Source organism: Lissotriton vulgaris, chromosome 2_1 (assembly GCF_964263255.1).
Source record: "Lissotriton vulgaris chromosome 2_1, aLisVul1.2, whole genome shotgun sequence".
In the NCBI taxonomy this organism is placed as follows: domain Eukaryota; kingdom Metazoa; phylum Chordata; class Amphibia; order Caudata; family Salamandridae; genus Lissotriton; species Lissotriton vulgaris.
In genome coordinates this window covers 2,076,591,482-2,076,617,443 of record NC_141687.1, presented here as the reverse complement: position 1 = coordinate 2,076,617,443, position 25,962 = coordinate 2,076,591,482, and the positions used below count along the sequence as shown (strand labels likewise).

Here is a 25,962-nt window from a genome sequence, read left to right as displayed (position 1 = left end):
CTTAATTTAAACACCATGAAGCCTCACAGGGGCTATGATTTTAATGATCTCGCATGGGCTTATCTCATCTGTCCTATTCTGCCTAGCAAATTTAAACTATGAATGGACTCACAGCAGAACCCTAATGTTAGTTTGCAGGGCCCAAGCAACCCTACCGCTTATGGCCACCTCGTGACTTTTTGCAAATCTCTCAAACATAGCCCTCCTCTGTCAATAAACCTCTGAGGGGAACTAGCAAATATAGTCTCCTTGTTTACTGATCCCCTTGGACAATCATAATTACAGGGATCGGAAACCTAATCACAGCCTCCTATATGCTGTACATGTTCCTAATAACTGGGGATTCACGTCGAAAAAAGAAAACAAGCGTTAAAAATGCAATAGGTCTCGCCTTCAATTAAGTTAAAGCCATTTGCTTTGCTATACAATACCATTAGCAAAGCAAATGGGTTTAACTTAATTGAAAGCGAGACCTATTGCATTTTCAATGCTTGTTCTGAAATTTCAGCCTTCTTTACTCACGCTAAAATATTTTCCAACTGAGAATTTCCGTTTACCCACAATCTGTCCTGTATAGCAGGATTGCTAGCATGCATTACAATATGATCCCTTATTAGGTCATCCTGAAATGTGCCAAATTTGTAATCACATGCCAACTTTTGTAAGTCTGAAACATATTCATCAATGGTTTCAGTTTTAGTCTGCTTGTGTTGGAAAAATTCATACCTCATAATCCCAATGCACACTTTAGATACAAAATGTTTGTCTGAATCATGTAATAGGGCAGTGAAAATATGTATGTCCCCCCACTACAGGTGTCTTAGTTATACAAGAATACATTTTTAACCCCAAAGTACCTAACAAATGAAAACTAATAATTTTTTTCTGAGCATCAAACATTTCTTCGTTGGCCTCATTATAGTTTGTAAAATACTCTTTAAGAATCCATTTAAGAGGGGGGTTCCAATCCTGCCAACTGGAATGTCTGAGGAGGGCTGATGCTGAAACTTTGGGTACTCTTAATATGAAATGTACTAGTTCAGTGGCAAAGAACATCCTTTATATTGTGCTCCACTGTCTAACCTTCCCCATTCAATAGAAACACTGATGTAATTAATGCTGGTAAAAGTAGTCACTCCGATTTGTATTTGCCCACAAAAACTAAAGAAAATGTCACCCAGCAATTGATAAACCTTTAAGTCTCCCTGTGTAAAGAATCCGCTGTGCCCCACAACAACAAAATGGCGCTTACGTCGGGTCACATATGGTGACCTTGCTGCCTCATGCTGGGAAAACTTCTACTTTGCCAGGCAACCACCCTCGCAGCTCACCTTGCGCTTCCCAAAGCTTCAAGGCGTTGCTAGTCAACAGTTCCCAAGCGTGCGCTTATGCATAACCAGGATAGTGTGGACAACACGTCACACACTAACTTCTCCAGCCCATTGACTCACGAAGGATCATGTGGCAAGATGGTTAATGCACCACTGCACCAAATTTCAGTAAGCCTGTTACAAAAGGTGCCCACCTGGTGAGGTAAGGTACTCCGATAGTGCAGTCTTTTAGATGCCCAAAGACGCTTTAATACCGGTAGATGACACAAACTGTTACACTCAGTAGACTTGGTGTAGACTTTCCAAATGCGCATTGGGTTCCCACTGTACCTGGTAATCCTCACCGATAAATTGAATTGATACTCAACGCAGGGTGAGTACATTTCAAGTACTTAATTATACTAGATACCTAGCAAGGGCAATAAACCTTTTTCAGTTCAGCTCCCTGTAGTCAACTACCCGCAACCTCCCCTATGAACATTCTCAGAACATAGAACTGCCTACAAATATAAACAACACACGAGCCCAAGTATTTACGTACAAACCCACAACACATAACCTAGAAGTGTGGTGTATGCCACTAACAGCCTGATTCATCAAGCTGAATAGCGCTGAATGCGATTTTTGCATTTGGGATTCATCATCCCAAATGCAAAAATCGGTAATAGCGACATCGCAAATTTGCGATGAATTATATTTAAGGAATCTCTATTTGAGATTCCTTAAATGCAATTCATCATCCATTTTCAAATTGCGAAATCGCAACTTCGGGCCGCTATTTACCGCGAGGTCAAACCTCGTGGTAAATAGCGAAAACTCAGAAAAATGCTTTTAAAAGCATTTTTCTGAGTTGCATGTTGCACACACACATGTCCTTTGGACATGTGTGTGCACAACCTCTGTTTATATTAGCATTTAAGGGGTGCTACAGACACCCCTGGCATCCTTTAAATCGCTATCTTATTTGCGATTAGCTAATTGCTAATCGCAAATAAGGAATACTTCCCTTTCATTCCTATGGGCCTTTTGGCCCATAGGAATGAATGGGGAGTTATTCCTTATTTGCGATTAGCAATTTGCTAATCGCAAATAAGGAATAAGTAGGAATCGCATTTTTTTTGGCTATTCCTACATGAATCCCGTTTTGCGATCCTGTAATAGCGATTCCTTATGAATCGCTATTAGAGACTCGCAAAACGGGTCTTTCATGAATCAGGCTGTAAGAGTCCAGAGTGCTGATTTCCTCACTTACATCATATAGCAGTGATGGGCACCTTATGACTCATTCCTGTACCCTTCTCTTACTTTCACATCTTTCTTTGAGTCTGTTGCATTTTTATCATGCAACAGAATTATTTACTAGTTTTCTTAAACATCTGTTTACTCCATGATAATCCTACTATATATCTTCTCTTAATAACCTTCTGCCCAGAGCACTGGTAGACCTACCTTGAATGGTGTGCTGAGTGTTTGCTGTAGAAGAGTAACTACTAAGAATTTGCTACACTTACCAAGTAATTTTTCTTGCAAGTGTGCATGGGATGCCAAAGGTACTGAAGATGTATGTTGTCACTATTTGCAAAACACTGAAATAAATGAATTCATGACAATTGCTCAGATTCATCAAAGTGATTATTATATTGTAGAGGAAATAAATAGAATGATACACACATGGGTTTAACATGAATAGCCTAGAATTAGGACAAATGTTTTTGCTTCAAAGAATACAAATGAATGTGGGATTTGTGAAATACAAATGGAAATTATACATATGTAACACATCAACCAACTAGAGATATTAGGATTTCCTTGACAAATCTAAATGTTAAGAGTGAAAGGCACCTGAGCAAATGGTAATTAGTTGCAAAGTTAGTTAGTGTAAAATGCTAAAATATTTTTTACAGTTGTGTTTCCAATTGGAACTGAACATATGAGTATCCATTTTACAATGCTATGTGGTGCAAATCTATATTGTCTGTGGAACACGACTGTTGTACTACTGCATCAAATGCACATTATTATTTCCGTATTTGTAGTGCATTAACATGTATGTTTTACTCAATTTTAGTACAACAAGGTTTGGATCCCTGATCCAGATGAAGTCTGGAAGTCTGCTGAAATTTTGAAGGACTATAAAATTGGAGCAAATGATCTTCTTCTTTGCCTAGAAGATGGAACTGTAAGCAACCCGTTTTTTTAATGTTTCTGAAATATTTGACTGTAATAACTGTCATAAAAGCACATATGCTCGTTTTTCCATTCAGACTGTAAAATTAATACGTTTGTTTTTGCACTCATTATTTTACATTTTCAGTGCTTTTAGTCAACAGTCTTGTCATTTTCTGTATTTTAAATACATATGCGTACCATTTATTCTTTACCCTAGCATGTTTCAGTCCATATAAGCTTTCAGAATGGGTTCTTCCGGGTTCCATATTATGAATCTATTGTACATGGTATTCTTTTTGCGTATATTTAATGTTATGTTTCATAGTGCTTAACACACTTTAACCTTTACTTGTAATTTAGCTTAGCGCTAATTAGTAGAAATGAGAATTGTGCAAGGTGCACAGGTAATGTGTGCACAGTGCATTACATGTTGGCCTATATGGAGATGCAGCATTTCTTCAATTAACATTTCATCTAATTGAACCTCATGTTAAGCAACCATTGAACAAATGAAACAATAACAGTGATGAGATGGACAGTTTACTTAGAGCATGGCTCTTGGTCCAGGTATAATGTAGTTAAAAAAAAGAAAGAGGTGAAGAAAGTTGGCAGTAAGAAAAGGGATAGTCATCAGAAACATTGAAAGGCAAGCAGGCATGAACAATAAGTAGCTATGAATTTTGTTTACTTTGTGGATGGAGCAAAGCGAGAAGGGTGAAGGGGGATTGTCAAAAACTGAAAATGTGTAATAGACTAGAGGTAGTACAAATCATTGAAGATCAAGTATGAATAGCTGCATTTTTAGCTCTATCCACAATTAAAAGAGGTCTGATGAACATCTGAGAACCTAAAGTACCCTAGAATGCTAGAGTGCTGCCAAGATGGGTTTTCTTTCTAGTCTGAGTGTCTTTACTCATTATATTTTTAAACCCGACTAAAATTTGTCATGAAAATTATAGATATGTTGGAAGTTTTGGGTGAATGATTCCGCCTTCTGTTGTAAAACTAATGAAGATTTCTTAAAGGGCGGAATGTGGTCAATGGCACTCCTTAAGTGCTCCTCTGTGTTTGGCTGGCCATCTCAGGCCAACCTAAACACTTATGCGCACTTAGGTTTTCAATGAAGCTGGGCTGAAGAAACCCCACAGGCTTCCAGGACTGAGCGGAGCGTCTTTCTTGCCCGCCAAGGCCAATCCCCATGCTGCTCTGCAGCACAGGGATTGGCTGGGAGTTTGTTCCGGGGGCTGCTGCGAGCAAGGAAGAAGCCAGCAGGAGACACACAACGCGGGAGGCGGGCGTGCACATTTGTTTCATTATTATTTTTAACCCGTGTCTCCCTCCACGCTGTCCCCTCACCGTGCTCACCCTCCCATCTGCCCCACCACCCTTTGTTAGTTTTGGTAGCCCCTGAATATGGTCGAAGCGTTTGCCCCAGATATAAGTCTGGCACCTGAGGGCATTATTGTTTCAGACAATGGGCTTGTTACTAACATAATACCCCAAAAGTTATAACTGAAAGTAGTGTACTACCCATCTACTTTTTTTTGTTTCCTCACAGACATTCCACAGGGGACAATCATACCGCTGCAACCCTATTCACATGTTTTAACTCTCTTGCACTCATCATGCTTTTCCATCAGTACCGCAGTAGCGATATTATTTTAAAATACAATGTGACCCACACATTTGGTTAGAGTACCTTAATCTATAGGCAGGATTCAGTGTCGCATAGCTCCCTCCGTCATTGCTAGCAGCATTTAGTGTCACGTAGTCATTCCATCATTGCCGCCCGAGGCTTAAACATGGCAAGAAAGCTCTGAATGATGTGATTCTCCATTCAGCTTGAAAGAATAGCGTCCTCTGTATCAGCCTGTTTCAAGCGGCAAGACAGCACAGCCAAGGACAAAGTATAAAGTGACAAAACCCACTTTATTTAACCCTAAGGAAAGTGGTTAAAAGATTCAGCAACATGGTTAGGAACATCATGGACTAGCCTGGTGTTTGTATGTGGCGAATGGCTACTTGTCTCTGAGGAAATAGTAACAGTTATGGCACTGTGCTGACTCAAATCCAGGAGTATGGAATGTTTATTAGCTAGGGACCTTTCCTAACTTTTTTTTAATGCTGTATGAATGATGGTGTTCGGAGCGTTACAACCCACAGATGAAGTGATGGTGGATAATATTGGGAGACATTGTTATGACCTTGTTGTGACTTGGGGGCACATGCATTAATGCAGGCTTTTGCGATTCCTTAATTGCGATTATTAAGGAATCGCAATTAAGGAATTGCAAAAGTCTATGCATGTAGGAATCGCTATAAAATGAGCGATTTCCAAACATTCCTTAATTGTGACTCGTAAATTGCTAGTCGCAATTAAGGAATGCCTTCCCATTCATTGCTATGGGCCTCCAGGCAAATAGGAATGAAAAGAACGTTGCATGCGCAATTTGTGAGTACCCAATAGGCACTCACAAATTGTGCATGCAATTTCAAGGGTGCAAGGGTGTCAAAAGGACACCCTATTGCTCCCCTGAAATTGATCTGTGCACACATGTTGCCAACACACATGCCCTGCATGTGTGTGTGTGTAACCAACAACTTTGAAAAATGCACTTCAAATTCACTTCACTTCAAGTTCAAATTGTTGGTAATTTGCAACCCCTATTAACAAAATCGCTATTTGCAATTTCATCATGAATTGCATTTAAGGAATCACAATTTGTGATTCCTTAAATGCAATTGCAATTTAAGAAATCGCTTCTAAATGAGTTCCATGTGAATGCATGTTTCAAGGATTACTATGGAAATAGTATATCCATCCATACATACAAGGCCGTTTGACAGATCATGCTCCATATCTTCGGGATGGTCCCTTTTCCCCAAGGGCCACTCCACAAAGGTAGCCCTCATCCTGAGAGATTGGTGAATCTATTTCCTTAGTTTGCCGCCTCTCGACTCTGCTCCTCCACAGACTCTGGCTGTGGCACAGCTTCTGTGCCTACCAAATAGTTGCGTATCAGGCGAAAATCTACCACAATCCATATTTTTCTTTTGCATTATATACAGCATAAGTGCACCATCTACCATCCTATCATGTAGAGAGTAGAACATGAAGAGCTGGTGCCCTACAAATCTCTCCTTAACTGATATAGAGAAAGTTTACTTTTTTTAATGTCACAATAATACAATTATACCTCTCAGAGTGAAATGATTTTAAAGAAAATGGATTATCTTCCTCCTTTCCCAATAACGTGCATGCAGGATGAGTTTATATGACTTTATTTGCAGCCTACGTAAAACAAAGCATATGGAAAATAATTATAGTAGATATTAGAAATTAATGCAGCAATTTACAATGAACTAAATGCAAATATTAAAACACAACATACTACATTAAATGTATTCCCTTTTATATAAATAGTAGCTGATCGTGATTATCACAAAAATGGCCAGTCACAGGGAGGGAGTTGCATCAAACCTACATGACGAAGACAAACACACTGGAGTTGATAAGAATGCAATCTGTATTTTTGTAAAGCCAAGATGTTGTAGCTTCGATAGAAAGACAACAAGGTAACCAGCAGTTATTTATACCGCTGATCCAGCGTTATCAGAGCCCACTTACTTACCATTGGTCCTCTGTTGGACCTTTTTATCCATCTGAGTGTTGATGGGAGTTAGCATTTACATCAATCACATTTCTATTAACCCCTTAAGTGCTGCTGACGGCCAATGGTCGTCAGCAGCGCTACCTCCCCAGTGCTGCGCACGACCATTGAACGTCCATTCAGCCCTAGTTCTAATGGACAGCGCAGCACTGGGGAGAAATGTTTACAAGCAGCTAAGGTGTTAACTGGAACCCATATGGCTACACAAAAAGGAACAGGAATCGGTTGCATGGGTTAAGAAGACTTATTACAAAACAGCAATCAAGTTCAAATACACCACATTCAGCACCACGCTGGAGAGATACAGAATAACAACTGGGATTCCCAGACGCCTACAGAAATTAAGAAAAATTAGTAATAAACAAACAAGCAAATTGGTAATGGTAATGCAAAACAGTTGCATTAAAACTTGGTGCTCAGAGAATAATCTAAGGCGCTCTGTCCTATACATTAGTACTCTAGGATTTCAAAGTCCACCGAGTGGTTTGGGAAATTAGCCCTGGCAAATCAGGGTCACTCCATAAAGGAATTCAGGTCAAGGCAAATGTAATCAAGTAGTGTTCGCATCAAAGAAGCTCGGTCAAGAGTCTTCTCTGGGTCAGGAACAAGTATTAGCCTAATCCACACTTGAGCAAGAATCAAAGGAAGCATTGAGCTATAGAACCTCTCAAAGTCCTTTCAGGTAGAAGAGACTCAAGGCAAGTGTATTTTGGGGCATACAGTAGGAAGGTATCAGCAAATCCTCTGCAAGGGGTAGGTGAGTAATCCGAAAAGAAATCTGCGTAGCATCTGAGTAAAAATCCAAGGGGAACAGTTTATTATATAACATGTAAAGTCCATTGGGCAACACCCCCCTCAATCACACCATCAGTGGTCCGTTCTACTCGTCTAATTCTAAAGTTGCAGACTGCAAACATTGCTAGTTTAACCCACACTTGACATGGGAACAACCTCCTTTCTTCAGACACACTTAGATGGTAACTTTTTGTCAAACAGTTTATTCAGTTAGGGCTCTGTTTCTCCGTGTACCTTCATCAAGGTCCTTTTCTCAGGCCTTTTTACCCCTATCTCTTGAACAGTATTGTATCTGTTCTAAACTAACAATGCATGTGCATATCTGCAAGAAATGTCAAGTTAGCAGGAAAAAGTGAAATCAGCTTTATGTAGCATGGTGAAATAAAGGCCTACTTAAGATAAGTTTAAATGTTAATTTCAATGGTGCGTTTTTAATATGCGTGTGCACATTTAAACGCAAATGAATATTCGTTTCTAATGCATTAGGCTTCACACTACATGTAAAATTCAATAAGTCATTTATATATTCAGCTGCAAGTATGACTAACAACTACATTTAAATCAAATATATGCAATATTAATGCACACATTAAATAAATACAATGTAGTTTCTAGTAGGATTACATTCTACATATATTCGGAGGGTTTTAATCACAGTTTCAATACATATAATGTTATTCATGTAAAGTAGCACACACATCAGGAAAGTCTCATGTCATCACTGTGGTGAGTACATTATCTACTAAATAAGGATGGTTCTTCATTAATCACACTTAATTATGGTAAAACGTTTAAATGAGTACGTTTTCAAATCCGACAGTGAAGGCATTCTTTAATTTTGTTAAGTGCAACACTTGCATTAATTTGTTAAATCATACATGAATCATGTGCTAAGTGCACTTTCATACAGTGTGTATCTTAAGTGTCTATGACATATAATGGGTCGGCAAACTTTGCGCTGCACCACCTCTGTCCCATTAATGACTGAGTACACTACTTTTATAGTGATTTTCCGAACCATTGAACAATATCATGATTTTTTGAGATGTCATGTAATAGAAAACTCATTACGATTATTTCACCATTTTACACTTACAGCTCTATCCGGTAGTATAAAAATACTATCCCACATTCAAGTATACGAATATGCAAGGTAAAAACATACAATTAAAACTTGCAATGAACAATGTAATGAATTAGTGTACTGTGGTACACTAATAATGCAGAGCAGAAATTGAGAAATAAGATGTTATCAAATTAGAAACACTTTGAGGCAGGTGGCCCCAAATGTACGATGGACAGATATACGATATATAAGGCCTCAGAATAACAAATGCAAAAAATGTTAGAGTGACTGATGCTTATAGAGCTGATCAATGCGCCATGCTCTGGACCACCTTTGTTGCCATCTCTATCCTCAAACTTAGTTAAATGATGAGAGGAAGAGTCAAAGCCTCCTTCGAAGGCCAGGCTATGGTAGAGCCTCACCCTAGAGCAAAGAGATTCAGTTGAAGTATTTGGGATTTTATTCAATTGCTGTTATTAATTTTCCTAAGCATATGAATGAGCCCTTCTGTGAATTGGATGCCTTCACGCAGATACTAAAATCCAGCTTGGAATGTGGTGACTGAATGGCTAGGTCCCTGGCAATGGCAATCATAGTTCACCGGCATGCCGTGAAGTATACACAGGCTTCTTGTGAGATCTCTAATCAGCACTGATGGATGTGCCTTCAATTGTGAAAAGCTATCCAGCTATCCATGTGGAGTATGAGATTGAAATTCGCCCCTGGATCTCCAGGGCACCCATTTCCATTTTCCAATTGTTCCTACTCACAGGTGTTACCTTTGATTTAGAGTCCCAGCACCACCAATTTGCTGTGTTTCCATTTGACTTCATTACTTCTTTGTGAGCCTTTTCAAAGGTGCTGGTTATGGTAGTGGCTTTACTCAGATCAAGAGTACTTGTAGTGCAATACGTGGACAACCAGCTTCAGTCTGTAGTGCTAGTCACAGGCCATCCTCAGTGTACAATGATCCATTTGCGTGAACTCACTTCTCCATCAACATCAGAAGATATTTCTGAATCCAGTTCTAACACCGATTCAGCAATATCTCCCCTGATAGGAATAGTAGCCTCAGGGATCCTCTTGGTACATGTCGTTGGCATATGAAGGGCCTTCTTTGGTGCCTTCCAGTATTAAGAGTATCTCAGCTTAAGATCTGATGGCAACAATAGTCTTTTTATCCCCCCAGAGCAAAGCCTGCCAATAAATGTGGTGGAGTTGCAGACAGCCCACCCTGCCCTGAATTATTTAATTTCCTTTTTTTCAGTGAATCTCATACAAATCCTTTCATACAATATAAGCACTTTCCATGTCCAACGAACAGAATGCTGTGGGTTCTTGGACCCTGTACTTGTAAGTGTTACGCTTATGGTGGTGAGCTCTGCAATTGGGAATTATCCCAATGATAGCCCATCTAGACCTTTGACGCCTCAAGGAACAGAGCCTGTGGGGCTCCACTGCAATTTTGGAGAGAGCCCCTAGGGTGGGCCAGAGCCCAACAGGTTGGCACAAGCTTGTTAATTTTTAATGAGCTCTGGAGTGAGATATTTTCGGATCTCCCCCAGGCTCTCCACAACCCGGAGACTCCATCCCTGGATCGGTTATTCACTAAAGGTGGCCGGAACCCAACTCCGGGCTCCCAACACCAAAAAGGGTTAGGGGCTGCGCCGTCCTGTTCCCATCCCCCCATGGTAGTGGCCTCACCCCTGATCCCCATGCCCATGTTTTGGGGGAGCAGGATAGCTACCACCTGATACAGCAACCTGCCTGCACAAAGTGGGCAGTGGGGGTGGAGACTGCGCCAGCAAAGACAGTGTCAGTCATACAGAGAGCGGCTTGGCTGTGCAGGAGCGGGCTATTGTGGTATGTTCCTTTCCTTTCATCCCCCCACCTTCCAACCCAAGAAGGTCCTGTCCAGTGAACCTGAGTGAAACATTAGCTTTAAGCTTGATTAGAATGTTGAAGTGTGGTATTTTGGCTGTTGAAGGAGAATAAGGAGAAATCGAAGATGCATTTTCTTATGTCAATAAACTTTCCTTTTTACCTACATTCCCCCAAAGATTACTTTAAATATGGTGACAAGGCTGAGATGGTGTGCAAAGGACAGCTCTTTGCCTCCATCCCTGATGTGATGCTTTGTGCTGGAAACTGTTATGCGGACTGCCGTGTTAATGAATGACCACTAAACAAGCCTGAAAAGTGGACTGTACCTGTTGCCAAATGAAACTAATTTCGTAATAACTTCCTAAGAATTATATGCAGATGCAAAATAGAGGCAACATCGCGGAGGGAAAAGGCACCTTAGGATGCGAAAAAGGGTTGCAAAATAGTGACTGCAACGCTGCTGGTAAGGTATCCGAGGAGGTGGCAGAAGGATTTGGCACTAGATATGGCAATCTGCTCCACAGAACGTCAATGCTGGATAATGTAGGCACCATCATCGCTTAGGAAAAGAGGTAACTGTTCATCAATTTTACCTCAAGTTCCAATAATGCAACAGCTTTTTTACCAGAGGTTGCCTATGAGAGATGCAGTAACAAGCTCAGATGCAGCTTTTTGTGTCAATGTAGCGTGACTGAGGTAAATATATGTTCAGCTCCGCCTATTCTGGAACTTGCGAGCAGGAAGAAATTAAAAGACGTATATTTTACTACAGTTGGTTCTGTTTTGAGCTAGGGCAAATTTGATTCCGCTGTCTTACAGGCTACGGCTGTGATACCATCCTGAGATGGACGAGTCATTTTGGATAACTCATTGTAGTACCGAATATAATCCTTTTTATCATAGTCTGGTGGTTGCAACTCCATACTCCATCGGTACCATGGTTCTCTGAGGCTCTTAGATTAGACAAACAAGTCTGTAGGAGGCAAGAAAGAGCCTGGCGCAAGAATTATGATGAAGCCGAGAAAGAGCAATATAAACTAATGTTAGCCAATTGCAAGAAATAAATCATTACCGTAAAAAGCAAATATTATACATCAAAAATAGAGATTGCAGGTAACTCAATCTGACAACTATTAAAAAGGAGGATGCGGCCAACTGCACCCAAGATTTCTGTAATATTTTAGCACAGACATTTAAGTCAAAGGTAGATCGAATATACAAACAGTTTGCCTTACATCTGCCAAACCTAAATCTCACAGAAAAGGTAGCTAAAACTATAACGACCTTTTTATACTTCACTTCGACATCCCCAGTGCAAACTGCTACCCTTCTTAAAAAAAAAAGGAAAAAATCTGGTTCACCGGAGGATCCTTGCCCAGCAAGAATCCACCATCTTATTAGCCATCTCACTTGTGCAAGACTATCTGATATATTCAATCAGATGCTCTCTCAAGGAGTATTTCCCACCAGGTGGAAACAAGCCTGTATTTTACCGCTACTGAAAAAATCCAATTTAGAATTAATGGATCCAGCCAATTATCGACCTATTGCCAGGCTTCCGCTTCCGGCTAAAATTCTGGAGAAGATTGTAAATACAGAACTCTCTAGGCATATTTTGGAAAATAATGTTTTAGATCAAAGTCAGTTTGGCTTCAGATCATGCCATAGCTCTGAGACAGCTTTAATAAAGACCACCGAGGAAATCCGAACCGCCATGGATGGGGGAGGCTCGGCGGCTCCTATCCTCCTGGACCTGTCCGTGGCATTTGATACCGTGGACCATACCTTGCGGTTAAAACGCTTAAAGTGCATAGGTCTGGGAGGAAATGCTCTCATGCTTTTAACATCTTTTTTAACAGATGGAACTCAAGACAGTGCAACTGGGTGATTTTAATTCAGCACTTTTTATCCTGCCATGTGGGGTACCGCAGGGCTCTTCTTTGAGCCCTACTCTTTTTAATAGATATGTGTCCGAACTAACACCGTTGATTAGATGTTTTGATTTAATTCCGACCTCCTATACCGACAACACCCAATTGGTGATCTCAACCATTGACAAAGATGTCAACTACTCTACCAAACTCCATGGTTGTATGGTCTCCTTGAGTGAGTGGATGAGTAGGCACTGCCTTAAGTTAAATTCAAGTAAAACGGAGGTGGTGCTCTTCGGAAAGCTTTCTCTTCGTTGGTCACCAGCTTAGTGGACAAATTCCTTGGGATCCCTTCCTACACCAGTGTTGAAAGCAAAAACTTTGGGAGTCATAATAGATGAAAAGCTTTATTTCAAATCTCAGATCTCAAGGTGGCGTCCTCTGCATTTTTTATATGGAGAGTTTTATACATTGCAAATTAGCCTAGAGAAAGCCCGCAAAGGGTGAAACGCGCGTAGGCTGTGGAGATAGGTGTTTTAAAAAAAGAAATAAAAACAGCATTTTTCTACACTAGGTGACTCACTTGGATTGGATAAGAAGTGTTTATACGAGCACATGAATTGGAGAATAAGTGCTAACTGCACAAGGATAAAGTGACTTTTTGTGATGTCCGTTGGTGTTCTATCTTTGTAATACTGATTACCGCCGGTCACGCTAGGGTGGCGGGTGGATGGTTGGCTGACTGTGAGACCGACTGCCAGGGATTCAATGCGCTCAAGTAGCCCGTCGGTCCATCTGGGACCTTGTATCCCTACAACAGTTGCAGTGCCTGCCAGGCACCGCCGTAGGAATTACAATGTCCTTTCCCGCCGGCCGTTTCATGGCGGTTTATCCTGACTCTCCAATATGGTCCCTGGGGGCACCTATGGTCCAGCTGCGGGGCCGCGTGAAGGGGATTTCGAGGGATGATGCAGAGGGAAAAGTAAGTAAATAATTAATTCTCCCTCGGCATCGTCCCTCAAAATCCCCCGCCCCCCCACATGGTCCCACTGCCCCACCGCTGTTACCTGCATGGACCAAGTATGCCCCCAATATATCCCAGCACCATGTGGCAGGCTCCGCATGGTGCCTGCCACATGGTGCAGGGTGCATATTTCGTACTGCAGTGTGTGCTGCAGCCCGCAGCACCTGCTGCAATACAAAATATACACTTTACCACCACCTTGAAGGTGGGGGCATCGTGATTCAGGGTGCGGGACTGCCAACCACTCTCGGGCCGTACCGTTTCCCAGCAGGATGGTGGTCGGTCATAAGACAGACCACCTCCTAATCAGGCCCTAAGTGTGCAGAATATAGGGCGACAATGTCTATCAGAAATAAATGCTTTCATGGCACATTCTCACGTTGGAGAAAATGTGTGCAAACCCCCATTAGAAAAGGGTGCTACGTTAAAATAAAAAGCTAAAATGGATACCAAATTTAAGCTATACAAGAACCCCTAGTAAAGACTTTGACTAGCTAGAATCACAAGGGATCATTGAAAAGAGTGTTTAGAGTGGTTACCCCCATAGTGATTGCTGCAAAGGATGGAGGCAACCGTATATGTTTGAGTAGACTATAAAGATTTAAACTGAAATATATGGGTGGAGAGACATCCTCTGCCTAAAATCAATGAGATGTTGGGTTTCAACCATGTTGCATGTTTTTATTTTTAGTGTTTTAGACCTTTTATCCAGGTAGGTCTCCTTCCAGATTCTAAATTTCTCACATCTTTCATTACTCCGTTTGGGGCATATTAAATTTGTAGAATGCAGTTTGGGTTCGCATCTGCGACTGCAGTTTTCTAATCCGTAATGCAGCATATAATTCAGTGTAAACAAAATGGTCTATGTTTTCAAGACAACATTTTATTCTATGGGAGTTCGGAAGAAGAGCATAGCTCCACCCTGAGAGAAGTCCTTTGCAGACTTAAAAATGCGGGGTTCACCATAAAAATCGAAAAGTGTAAAATAGCTGTCAAATCTGTTGAATACCTTAGGCATACCCTCTCTGAAAAAAGGGATTTAACCAAAGTAGAGTTTAACTTAAATTCTAAAACAAGTATGGTACTTGGTGGAAGATATGTCTAAGTGCATCAAGAATTTTGCCGACTATTTGCATCCCCTGAGGTCCATACTAAACAAATTGATTCTTTTTAAATGGACCAATGACTGCCAAGAGCATTTTGCCAAGATCAAGGAAGCAATTATTAATGCCCCTAATATAGGAAATGTTGATGGCAAGTTTAAGACCTTGTTAACCACTGATGCAAGTAACAGGGGTCTAGGCCCTACCTTATCTCAAATGGTTGTAGGAAAGGAAAGAATTGTAGCTTTTGCCTCAAACGCTTAAAGATGTGGAGTTAAATTACCCACTATTGAAAAGGAAGCATTGCCTTGCTATTGGGCAAGTTATCATTCCAAGTTCTGTCTGTGAGGTTTACCTTTCACACTGAGAACAGCTCACAAGCCGTTGGTCTCTATGTTCATCACCAATATCATTTGGAAAACTACCTCACACATCTCCAAATGGGTACTTGGCTTACAAGGGTACAGCTTTAAGATTGAATATGCTTCCGACGCAGAGAACCATGTTGCTATTTGTTTACATGCCTGTGGATGGTTGTGTACAAGGAATTAATCCACCAGATGAAGCGCTTCTTTCTATAGATATCCCTGCTATCATTAAGGATAAGTGGGAGCAAAGTGAGAACAATGACAATACCTTAATATGACTCTAAAACAAAATACTGAATGGGTGGCCGAATAAATGTAAGGAATTACCTGAAAATTTCCAACCATTCTGAAATGTGAGGAATTAATTGTCTCATTGTTGATTCATTCTTTAAATCTGACTAAATTATGCCACCTGAAGAAATGTGTGATCGGATCATTGACATTGCCTAGAAGGTCATTTATGTAGCACCATGACCAAGATTAAAATCAGAGCTGATTTATCGCTCTCCAACATGGATTTCACCATAGAGAATAAGATGAGGGGTTGTTTTGCATGCAGCTTAAGTGACAATACCAAGATCATCCATAACGCTCCTCTTTCGCCTGTGAAAGTGAATTCCAAAACCTTGGAATAAACTTGGTTTGGACAATACAGGGTCCATTGATTTTATCAAAGATAATAACAAATATATGTTTGTAATGGTGGGTCACCATTTTTATTGGGTCACTAGCAAGTCAGTAAATAATATCAATACCTCCATCTATGTGGACTTTTTGGCTGACATATTCTAAGCAAGGAATGACCAGAATCTTAATCATCGACAATGCTGTACAGTTTCCATCAGGCGAGATGCCACAGTTCCTAAAGACATTGTCCATATGCCATGTTAAAACTCCACTTTATTGTCCTAAAGCCAACGATCTGGTTGATAGAGTTAACAAGATGTTAAACTTAACCTTTAAGTTAGCTTACACAATTGGGGACCACCTCACAGACAAATGTATGTATTTCTTTCCTCCTTGATTACTGCCAGAGAAGAGGAAAGGCTACATGGACTGATCACCAGGTATGCTGTCCCTTATTGTGTGCACCACATCAGACAGGATAGAGTGGATGATCAGCCTTCATGGAGCTATGAAAGGCAAGGAGGTAACCCAACGTTTGATTTCATATTGGGACACTCTTTGGAAAAAACTCTGTTATGACTTGGCCAGATAGACCCTCCATCTGGCATTCATCCACATCCCAGAAGGGGAATGGCAGTTCCTACTGCTCTTACAGGGGGCATCGTGGGGGCTGATGTCTATTGGATAGCTGTTTGGTCTTCTTTGGATACCTTTACAACGCTTTACTGGATTACAGCTTAAGCACATTGATGGATGCTTTGCCAGAGCTTTTACATGTATTCATAGGTTATTCAGCAACCTCCTGGGGAGGTATTACTTTTGAAATCATTCATACTGTGAGGCATCTGCTGGACAAAAAGTTACTTTTTAGGCAGTGTTACTTTTGTTTCTTATAGTTCCATGCCGCTTCTCGCAGCTCTTCCTCCTCACCTTATGATTCTATGTATGCTTTAAGCATGCTCACCACTGCTTTTCTGCACTCTTTCCCTACCTACATTAAGGTGGTGCTGCTGCGTTTGGACATTCATAGTCACCAAGTATCAAATGTCACACTTTAAGTTAGTCCTGACCATTTACCAAACATCACTTGTAATCTGGGACTTGATATTTAATGGTAACATTGTAACTATGGGCTTAAAAACCCCAGTAGTAGAAGGTATCACAAATAACATTGGGATACCTTGCAGCTACGGATATTGTGGGTAAGTGAAAAATCTTGTGTCAGGGTTTCACCACTATTCCTTGTGCCTGGTGGCAGCACTATTTTCAAAGGTACCCAATACTCATTGAATGTTTAATGCCTATGATGTTTGGCAGTTGACCTGCTGGCAATACGGACTTGCTCGAAAAGGGTCTCGGGTATCAAACGTTTTTACCCATTCTGTATCTGTGGTCAAATGTGATAGTACATATTGGCCAAAATTCTTAGGAGCCAACCATTTCACCAATAAGTGAAAGAAACACTGAAAGAAATCAGTGATAGCAAACACTCCCACAATATCAAATATCATTTTAATAATCAGAGATTCTCTACAGTGTATAAATTAATTTTGAAAAGACCAACTATGTAGAGAGCAAGTTGTTGCAAAGCTGTTTTAAGCCATTGCACAGATGACATGGGTTGTGGACATATAATAGCCTGTGTATCACTAAATGCGCAAATGTCACATAATCACAATTAATTACCAACCTCTGTGTCCAGATACTTGAGTGCTTTCATAATCACATGGCCCTGATATACATTTGTTAGTAAGGCTGTCCTTTCGTCCTGAAGTGGGACATAACACACTTATATGCACTAAAAACAAGGTTGTATTTTGTACTAAGTACATACATTAATTGCTTGAATTAGGAGCAAATCTTTTCATCATGATCCTCTTTGATCCATGCTTCCTCCAGTGACCCCCAAAAGGATTGTTCAATCACATCCTGAATGTCAGAAACCATATAGAGTTCTTCATTAAGTGATTTGCCCAAACTATTATCATCAGAAGGAAGATGAAGCAGACAGTCTGCAGTGCTGTTATTCTTTTCAAGCACAAATCTGACTTAAAAGATTTAGGGGCTGATTAGGATGGAGGATTTTCCGCATCCTCCGGGCCGGTGGAAGCCACCGCCGGCCTGGAGGATGCGGAAAATCCTCTGCGGACCCACCAAGACCCACCGCCACATTAGGATGGCTGGTGGGTCCTGGTTTCCGTCCGCAGCTTTTCCTCCGCGGTTGGCTTACAACCGTGGCGGAAAAGCACTAATATGGTGACGGTGTCTCTCAGACACCGTCAGCCAGATTAGGATGTTCTTGGAAACATGCTTTTCCGCGGCGGTTTTTCCGCCGTGGAAAAGCATGTGTAACTTCACTGCGGGGGCCCGTTGCAGGCCCCCTAGGTGAAGGGGGGGGAGTGGGGGGTGCACATGGGGGGTACCTATGGTATGCAGTAAGCGTCAGGCACCGCGCGGTGCCTGCCACTTTCTACATTCAAATGCAATGCGTGCATTTTTAACATTGCTGCGGGTGCAACTTGAAGCTCCACCCGCCGCAATGTTAAAAATAGAGGATGTGACCGCCACCCTGGCGGTCACATCCTAATCTGCACAGAGGGAACGACGCAGCCCATGCGGACGTTCCCTCCTACTCTGGGATCCTAATGACCCCCTTAATCTTTAAGTTTGGAACGCAGGGGGGGAGGAGCCAAGATGGCGACCGGGACGGTCGCCTAGTCCCTCGGCTCCGAAGACCATCTCCTCCTGCGCTCATATCCTGCCTGCAATCCTGCACTGAAACGGCTTCTTGCGAAAATGAAAACCTCCGACGACCTACAGAGAAATCCTGAGGCTCGCGCCTGCTTTCAAACGGGAGAAACATCCCGCTACAGTCCGCGGCCCGCAGCAGCCCTGTGACCGGGGCCTCGAGTAGATATCGAGGCTGGCCACCAAGTGAACAACAACGGGCGCCAGCAACTGAGAGGGGCCGGTCGGATCATATGTGGCGAGGAACGGCCGACTCCCGAAACGCATATCCTGCTGGACTAAGGGTGCTAATCCAAGGCGTGCCTGACAATTTGTTTGGGGTGCATTGCACGATCGCAGGAGCTTTGATTGTCGCCGCTGAGAAACTGCTTGCGCATTGTCCCGCTATCGGCGGACGGCTCCCGAATTTCTGCTTATCTAACGTCGAGCAGGGCTGCCTTCTCATTGACAGCTGCTTATTGCACTACATTGGTTTTGTCGGCCACTAATGCGGTACACAGGTGTCTGATGCCCCTCGGTGTGTAACCTGGCCTGAATCAGTGTGTCCATGTCAGTGATCACAACGGGCAGGACGGAGTGCGGCCTCGAGGAGACTGAGCCACAAAGCGAGCGTGGACGTATTGAGAAGAGAGGCATGATCGAGGGGGGGCACGACAGAGACCTGTGCTATGGCGGTCTTATGGCTGCTATTGTTGCCCTTCGACACAACATGGAGCGATCTGTTCGAACCCTGGGTGGCAAGGTGGATGAGATCGTGTTTGCACTGGGGCGATCGAGAACAGCCGGCCAACAGATACATTGCGGCATGCCTCATTCTATGCCCGTTTACAACAATATGGCGGCCCTAAGCGACACTGACGGATTTGGGACCCCCAACCCCGGGACGTCTCTTGTTGAAGATATTGAATGCCTGGCACGACGTGTAGTCTTCGGATTGGAATTGCGACGGGAGTATTCGCCCCAAGTCATGCTCCCCGTTACCCGGGGGCCGCTCCAGCTGTTGTTGGACATTGAGACTTTCCTCCCTGGCCCTGCTCTGCTGTATATCATGTGGAAGGTGTGCTTTCGGTCCTGGCCGGGGCCACTGGATCGGCGTGAAAAGGGTATGGTCGAGGTTTGTTTGCATCAAATCGACGCTTCTGGGCTGCTGTTCAAGCCCACTTGGGCACTTCGACTCCCCGTAAAGATTGCATTGGGAGCTGACACTTTGGTGAGCATTGGCAGAAAAGATAAGATGGGACAGGGATGAACGCTGCCTACTACGGACTGATAGTTTCTTAAGTTGCTGACCGATATGGATGTGCGACGTGCTGATTTCCTTGATAGCGCAGTATGCCGATTTTGTGCTTTGAACACTGTCTGCTAGTAATGGTTTTTGTTACTGGACTTTACACCCTGTGCTGATATAGAAACTGCGGGAGGGAGATGCCGGGGGGCTGGTGGAGGGCTCCTCTCCGCTTCTCACTACTTTCATTGTAGTTATAGATTAGGACCTTTTTCTTATCTTCTATAATTCGGGACTCCTTTTTTTGGGGCGACAGGCACACTGCTAGGGGGGGTAGGCCGTAGCCAGATGCAGGGGTGCAGGGTGGGGGGTTGGAGGGGTTTTTTGTTTATTTCTTTTTGTTCTATGGGCCTTCTATTCTTTCTTTCTTCTACGAGCTATATAGTGAACTGATGTTTCGTTTATTGACGTTTAAACGGTGTGTACTACTGTTTATTCAGATGCTTCCTTCTATGAGGATAGTCGTGGTGTTGGTGTAACAAACGCAATGTGTACTTATTTCTCCTGATCCTTTGATGCTGGAACCAATGTTCTGATTTAAATTGTCTTGATACTACTTATCCTTACGAACTAGAATTCAAAATTTGACCTTAGTAAATCTGTAACTAATCCTCTGTGCACTGACGTATTGCCATGTACTGTACTGCCAAGCCTTCGGGCTTTTTGTTGGGCTCTGTGTACAACCGTTATAAATAAAGGTCTTCCAAAAAAAAAAAATACGTTTGGAACGCAAACTCACATTGCGAGCAGTGGTTGACATACCACCAGTGGTTGACCAAATGTTCATCAAAGGTTAGGTTTCTGTTTCTAAATTAATTTGGTTTCCTAATCACAATGTTTAAAACACTAACCTAAGGGTCTCAAAGCTCTGAGATGGTCCTTGGAAGTTTGGGGCAACAGTTCCCACAATACACCTGGCCTAATCCTTAAAAGTCGACTGGACGCACTCCAGGCTGGGGACATCTTGAGGTAAATAGTTCAGTTAAGCTCTGATAACCTGTTGCTTTCATAGAATCCACTCTTTTTTGAAGCAAGGTAAAGACCTCAGGGCTGAAGTTACAAGTTTGCAACAGGAGCAGCCCTTCATGAAGCAAACCTGTGTGTGAAGAAGCATGACCGTTTCCAAAGTGTGGAAACGGTCATGTGTACTGGGGTGAATGTATGACATTGTTCTGCATTCTGTCCATCAACAGTGGTTTTTGCATTTTTGCCCGTTTCCAAAGTGTGGCATATTCTTGTCTCATAAAGCATTGCACTTTAAAATTCAAAATGGAGATTTTTCCTTCTTTAGAGTAAGAGCAGGCTAAACAATTCTACTAGTGTGGCTCATTTCTGTTAACACTCCCCCTCCAGACCGTCTGCAAATTCTAATCCTGGGCCTGCCATTGGCTGGGGGTACAGGAAGAGGGGATAGGCCTTGCTACCTGCTCTCTTTTAATCCCAGTTTAATGTACCCAGCCCCCGACCTGGTCTGTTCTTTCCAGCTGCAGAGCTCCCCCATCAGATAACCACTGCTCCATGAAGGCCACTTATCAACTCATCAAAGCTGTGCGGCTAAGACCGTTAATTCTGACCAGTCAAGAAAGTCTGCTAGAAGGCTGGATTTTGGCTCACAGAAAATAAATTTCTATAACTTCTTCTCTGTACTAGTTATTATAAATTCAGCATTGGCAAGTTGAATTTATCACTGCCAGTCTTTTAAGTCCTTGAATGAAATTTTCAGCCCCTTCATAGCAATACTTATACTTAAATAACATATTCAAATGTTAGCCTATGTAGCTAATATTCTACAATGAGGGGAAACAAAATTGACAGTTTTTCCCTCACCAGGGTATTTAAAACCTCTGGAACACGGGTGTTGTAACCTAGTCTTGTTTCCCCCCAAGCCTCCTGGCAGTGGTTCCTACCAGCTCTCCTGCGCGAGAGCTTCCATGGTGTTCCTCCGTCCTGATTGGCCCCCCAACATTCCACACTGCCCCTGTCACCTTCCCAACTGCCCAACTGATAAATGATAACCGATTCTTTCCCACGCACCGCTTGAGGTGTGGGGCTGTTATTAATAAACCTGTTACTTAAACTGCTACCTGACTACGACTACTTACTACAAGTGGCGACGAGGACCTCAGCCCCTCACCGCGGACCCACCGCCTTCCAGCCTGAAAGAAGTATTGATCTCTGCTAAGTCACGGCGCTTCAGCAGAGCCTTGGAAGAACTGGCTTCCTACCTTGTAAAATCCTGGTGCGTCTTCGATGATTCCTGCCGATCCTTCTGCTTACTTGTGCAGTGTGGAGTTGTGCTGATCGAGGCATCGTTCCGGTGGGAGACATGAAACCGGTGTTTGCCTACGTGAATTGAGTCGACACGGCGAGCCTGATTGCGGCGTCTGCTCCAGCTAGTGAGAGAAGAAGGTACTGTCCCGCAGCGTGGGGATCCTTTTTCCGAAGCTCTGCGCAAGTCTGATTGAAGAAAATCCTGTCAGGGGATTTTCGCGCCACAAACGCCCCTCCTGCAAACCCGTCTGCGCATGCGCCAAGGCGTGCCACGTCACTGGAACGCAGCGTAAGGCGCCATACTTGGAGATCAGCGCTGAGTTTAGAATCGGTGTCGGGAGTTCTAATCCCGCGTTGGCACACGCACAGTTTTGTGATTAAAAAAAAAAAGTATTGTAACCCTTTGGATAAAAAAAAGAAGAGGGACACTACAACTAAAACAAGCATTGGTTGCAACGGTCAATATTAACGACACAAGTTAATTAAAGTAAGGGAGAATCAATAGAGACAGCACTCTTCTGCATTCCCATATCCTTCGTTTTGATTTCTGCATTTCGGAAACTCATTCTTTGCTTGCACTTGAAGGCCGTGTTCAGCAAAATTACATTCAAGAAGAAAAGGAATTTATGGCATTTACCCTTACTAGAAAACGCCATAAAGCAAAGACTGTGCAAGCATAAGTTCACCTTTAAAACAAACATTACACAATGTGTGCTCTAAGTTCGCTGAATCTTACACAACCCCAGGCGTTCTTACCCAGCAAAGGTACTCCTTGCATGCCTTGGAAGGAGTGGAAAGAGTACTTCACTAATTATATAGAGACAGTGGAAGATGAGGACTTCACAGCTGAGAAAAAGAAGAAAGTTCTGTTGTACTGTTTAGGTCCTGGTGGCGTAAAGACTTACAATAACATTGAAAAAAAGGCGAGAGAAGGGGATGATGTCTATCAGCATGCGTTGGATGATCTTGATGCTCATTTTTCACCCATAGTTTGCGTAGCTGTTGACCGTTACAAATTTTCAAGGAGGAAGCAAGGTAAAGAGGAGAGCATTGACGATTATGTCGCTGCGTTGAATAATCTGGCCTTGACTTGCAGGTTTGGTCAACTTCAGGAAGAGTTTGTTCGTGACCAAATCATCATGCATGCCAGTAATCCTAATATTCAGGACAAACTCTGGGTTAATGGTGAAGCTTCTTTAAAGGAAGTGGTTGCTTTAGTCAAAAAAGCCGAACTCACAGGCAGATGTGCCAAGGCCGTTCTTGAAGAACCTGTAGTAGTAAAAGCCATTAAATCATCCAATGCTGGCAAGCTGAGACAGTATGATAAAGTGAGAGATGTTGAACATGAAAAACATAAGAAAAATGAACATTTCAGATCCAAGTACAGCAAAGAAAAACATCGCAGTACAAGGAACAACGACTTCTCTGAACTTAAATGCTATCGTTGTGGATCACCCACCCACCTAGCGGATTCAACAAAGTGTCCTGCAAGATATCAAAAATGCACGTCTTGTGGTTTGACAGGTCACATTGCTAAAGCTTGTAATAGAAGATATTCAAAACAAGGTAAACATGTCAAACAAATTCAAGAGGAAAGTGACTCAGACGAGGAAAATTCAGAGTATTCTGATTCTGACAGCATCAGTTACGTTTTTTCAATTGAATATGACGTTCTGGAACTCACACCTACCAAGAGAAAGAAACCCATGTGTGATGTGAAATTAGGTGGGGTCACGGTAAATCTCATGGCTGACTCAGGGTCACCTTTCACAATCATAAATGAGAACGTGTGGAATCAATTCAATGACAGATTGGGTTCTTCTTTGGAAAAATCTAAAGTGATTGCTAGAAGTTACACCGGAAACAATATAGATTTCCTAGGGACACGTGATCTTGAATTTGAGTTCAAAAACAGGAAAGCATTTTGCAGGCTTTTTGTAGCTAAGAAGGGTCCATCAGTCCTAGGTTGGAGCGACCAAGCTGATCTGGGCATTATTCTTGACCCGAACAGCGATGATCCAGTACTGTCTGTTGATGAGTCCTGCAAACGTACCATCCAAACTGACTTTCCTGAAGTGTTCTCTGGTAAGGTTGGTCTTCTTAACAGTTTTCAGCATAAAATTGAACTTAAGGACTCAGCCATCCCATGCATTCACAAGGTAAGACATTTACCAGTTTCTGTAAGAAGCGATGTTCAAGTTGAACTGAATAGACTTATCAAGGATGGAATAATAGAAGAAGTTGAGTCTGCGGAGTGGGTTTCTCCCTTGGTGGTGGTCAAACGTCCCAACGGGAAAATTAGACTTTGCATCGATCTCAGGGACCTGAATAAGAATATTATTGTTGATCAATATCCCCTGCCACGCATATGTGAAATGTTTAATGCCACCAATGGTATGTGTGTATTTTCAATTATTGATTTAAAATCTGCATATCACCAGATTCCCCTACATGTAGACAGTAAAAAATACACCACATTTATCACCCCGTTTGGTTGTTATCGTTTCACCAGGGTGCCGTTTGGCTTAGCCTCTGCCGCGGCGCTTTTTCAAAGGGTCATGACCACCATTTTTGAAGGCGTCAACGGTATCAGGTTCTTCCAAGACGATATCCTGGTCATGGGTAGCAACCAATCTGAACATGACACACATCTCAGGCAAGTTTTTAATAAACTTAAAATGCATGGTTTGACTGTTGAATTAAACAAGTGCAAAATATCGCAAGACAAAGTAGTATACTTAGGTCACACCATTAGCAAAGAGGGCATCAAACCCAAACAAGGATTAGTGGACGCCATTCTCAATGCCCCTTGCCCATCGAGCAAAGATGATGTCAGAGCGTTTCTTGGTCTGACCGAGTATTACTCGAAATTCATAAAAAACTTTTCTGAGAAGACATACAGCATTAGACAATTATTGAAAAACAAGACAAAGTTTGAATGGACCATGGATTGCCAAAAGACCTTTGAAACAATAAAAAAAGAAATTAGCGACGCTCCTTTTCTCAAAGGATTTGATCCCAATGCAGAAATCTTTGTGACCACCGATGCAAGTAACAAAGGTATTGGTGCAGTGCTAGCACAGAGGGATACTTCAAAACAAGAATGGGTCGTAGCATTCGCCTCTAGATCACTCACCTCTGCTGAGGAGAAATACTCAGTAATCGAGCGCGAAATGCTGGCTTGTTCTTGGGCGCTCAATTACTTCAGAGCATACATATGGGGTTACAACATTCATCTTCGCACAGACCACAAACCCCTAATCAAGATACTGTCTGCCTCTGGTTTACAGAATGCTTCTCCTCGACTAAGCAAAATGTCTATAAAATTACTGGACTATTGCTACTCTGCTGAATGGCCAGGAGTCAAGAATAAAATCGCAGATTTCCTCAGCAGACTACCACTCCCACACAGTATTGAGGAAACTGACACGTCAGAGGTTGATGAAAAAGTGGCTCTACTATTCAATGCAGAGTTGGATGGAGTATCTGCGGCAGAATGGGTACAACAAATGGCATTAGATTCAACCCTCCAAGATGTGTGCAAATATGTAAACACCAGGTGGCCAGAGAAACGCCATCTTAGTGACAACGAGAAAAAATTCTGGGAAATAAGAAATGAACTCAGTTTGGAAAATGGAGTGCTTTTCAGAATTGGTAAAGCCATAGCCCCCATCACACTCAGGGACAGAATACTTAAACTCTGCCACATTGGTCACCTAGGCATCTCCAAAACCAAGGAAAGAGTAAGA

General features: G+C 42.4%; 1 protein-coding gene across 2 annotated transcripts in view; it reads left to right on the top strand.

The window, feature by feature from the left end:
• MYO5C (myosin VC) overlaps positions 1-25,962 on the top strand; it is a 971,652-nt gene that overhangs the window by 153,267 nt on the left and 792,423 nt on the right. For both annotated transcript variants that reach the window (XM_086958305.1, XM_086958306.1), the window contains exon 2: positions 3,400-3,510. In XM_086958305.1, coding sequence (XP_086814431.1) covers positions 3,400-3,510 — 111 coding nt within the window. The remainder of the gene's footprint in view (positions 1-3,399; positions 3,511-25,962) is intronic.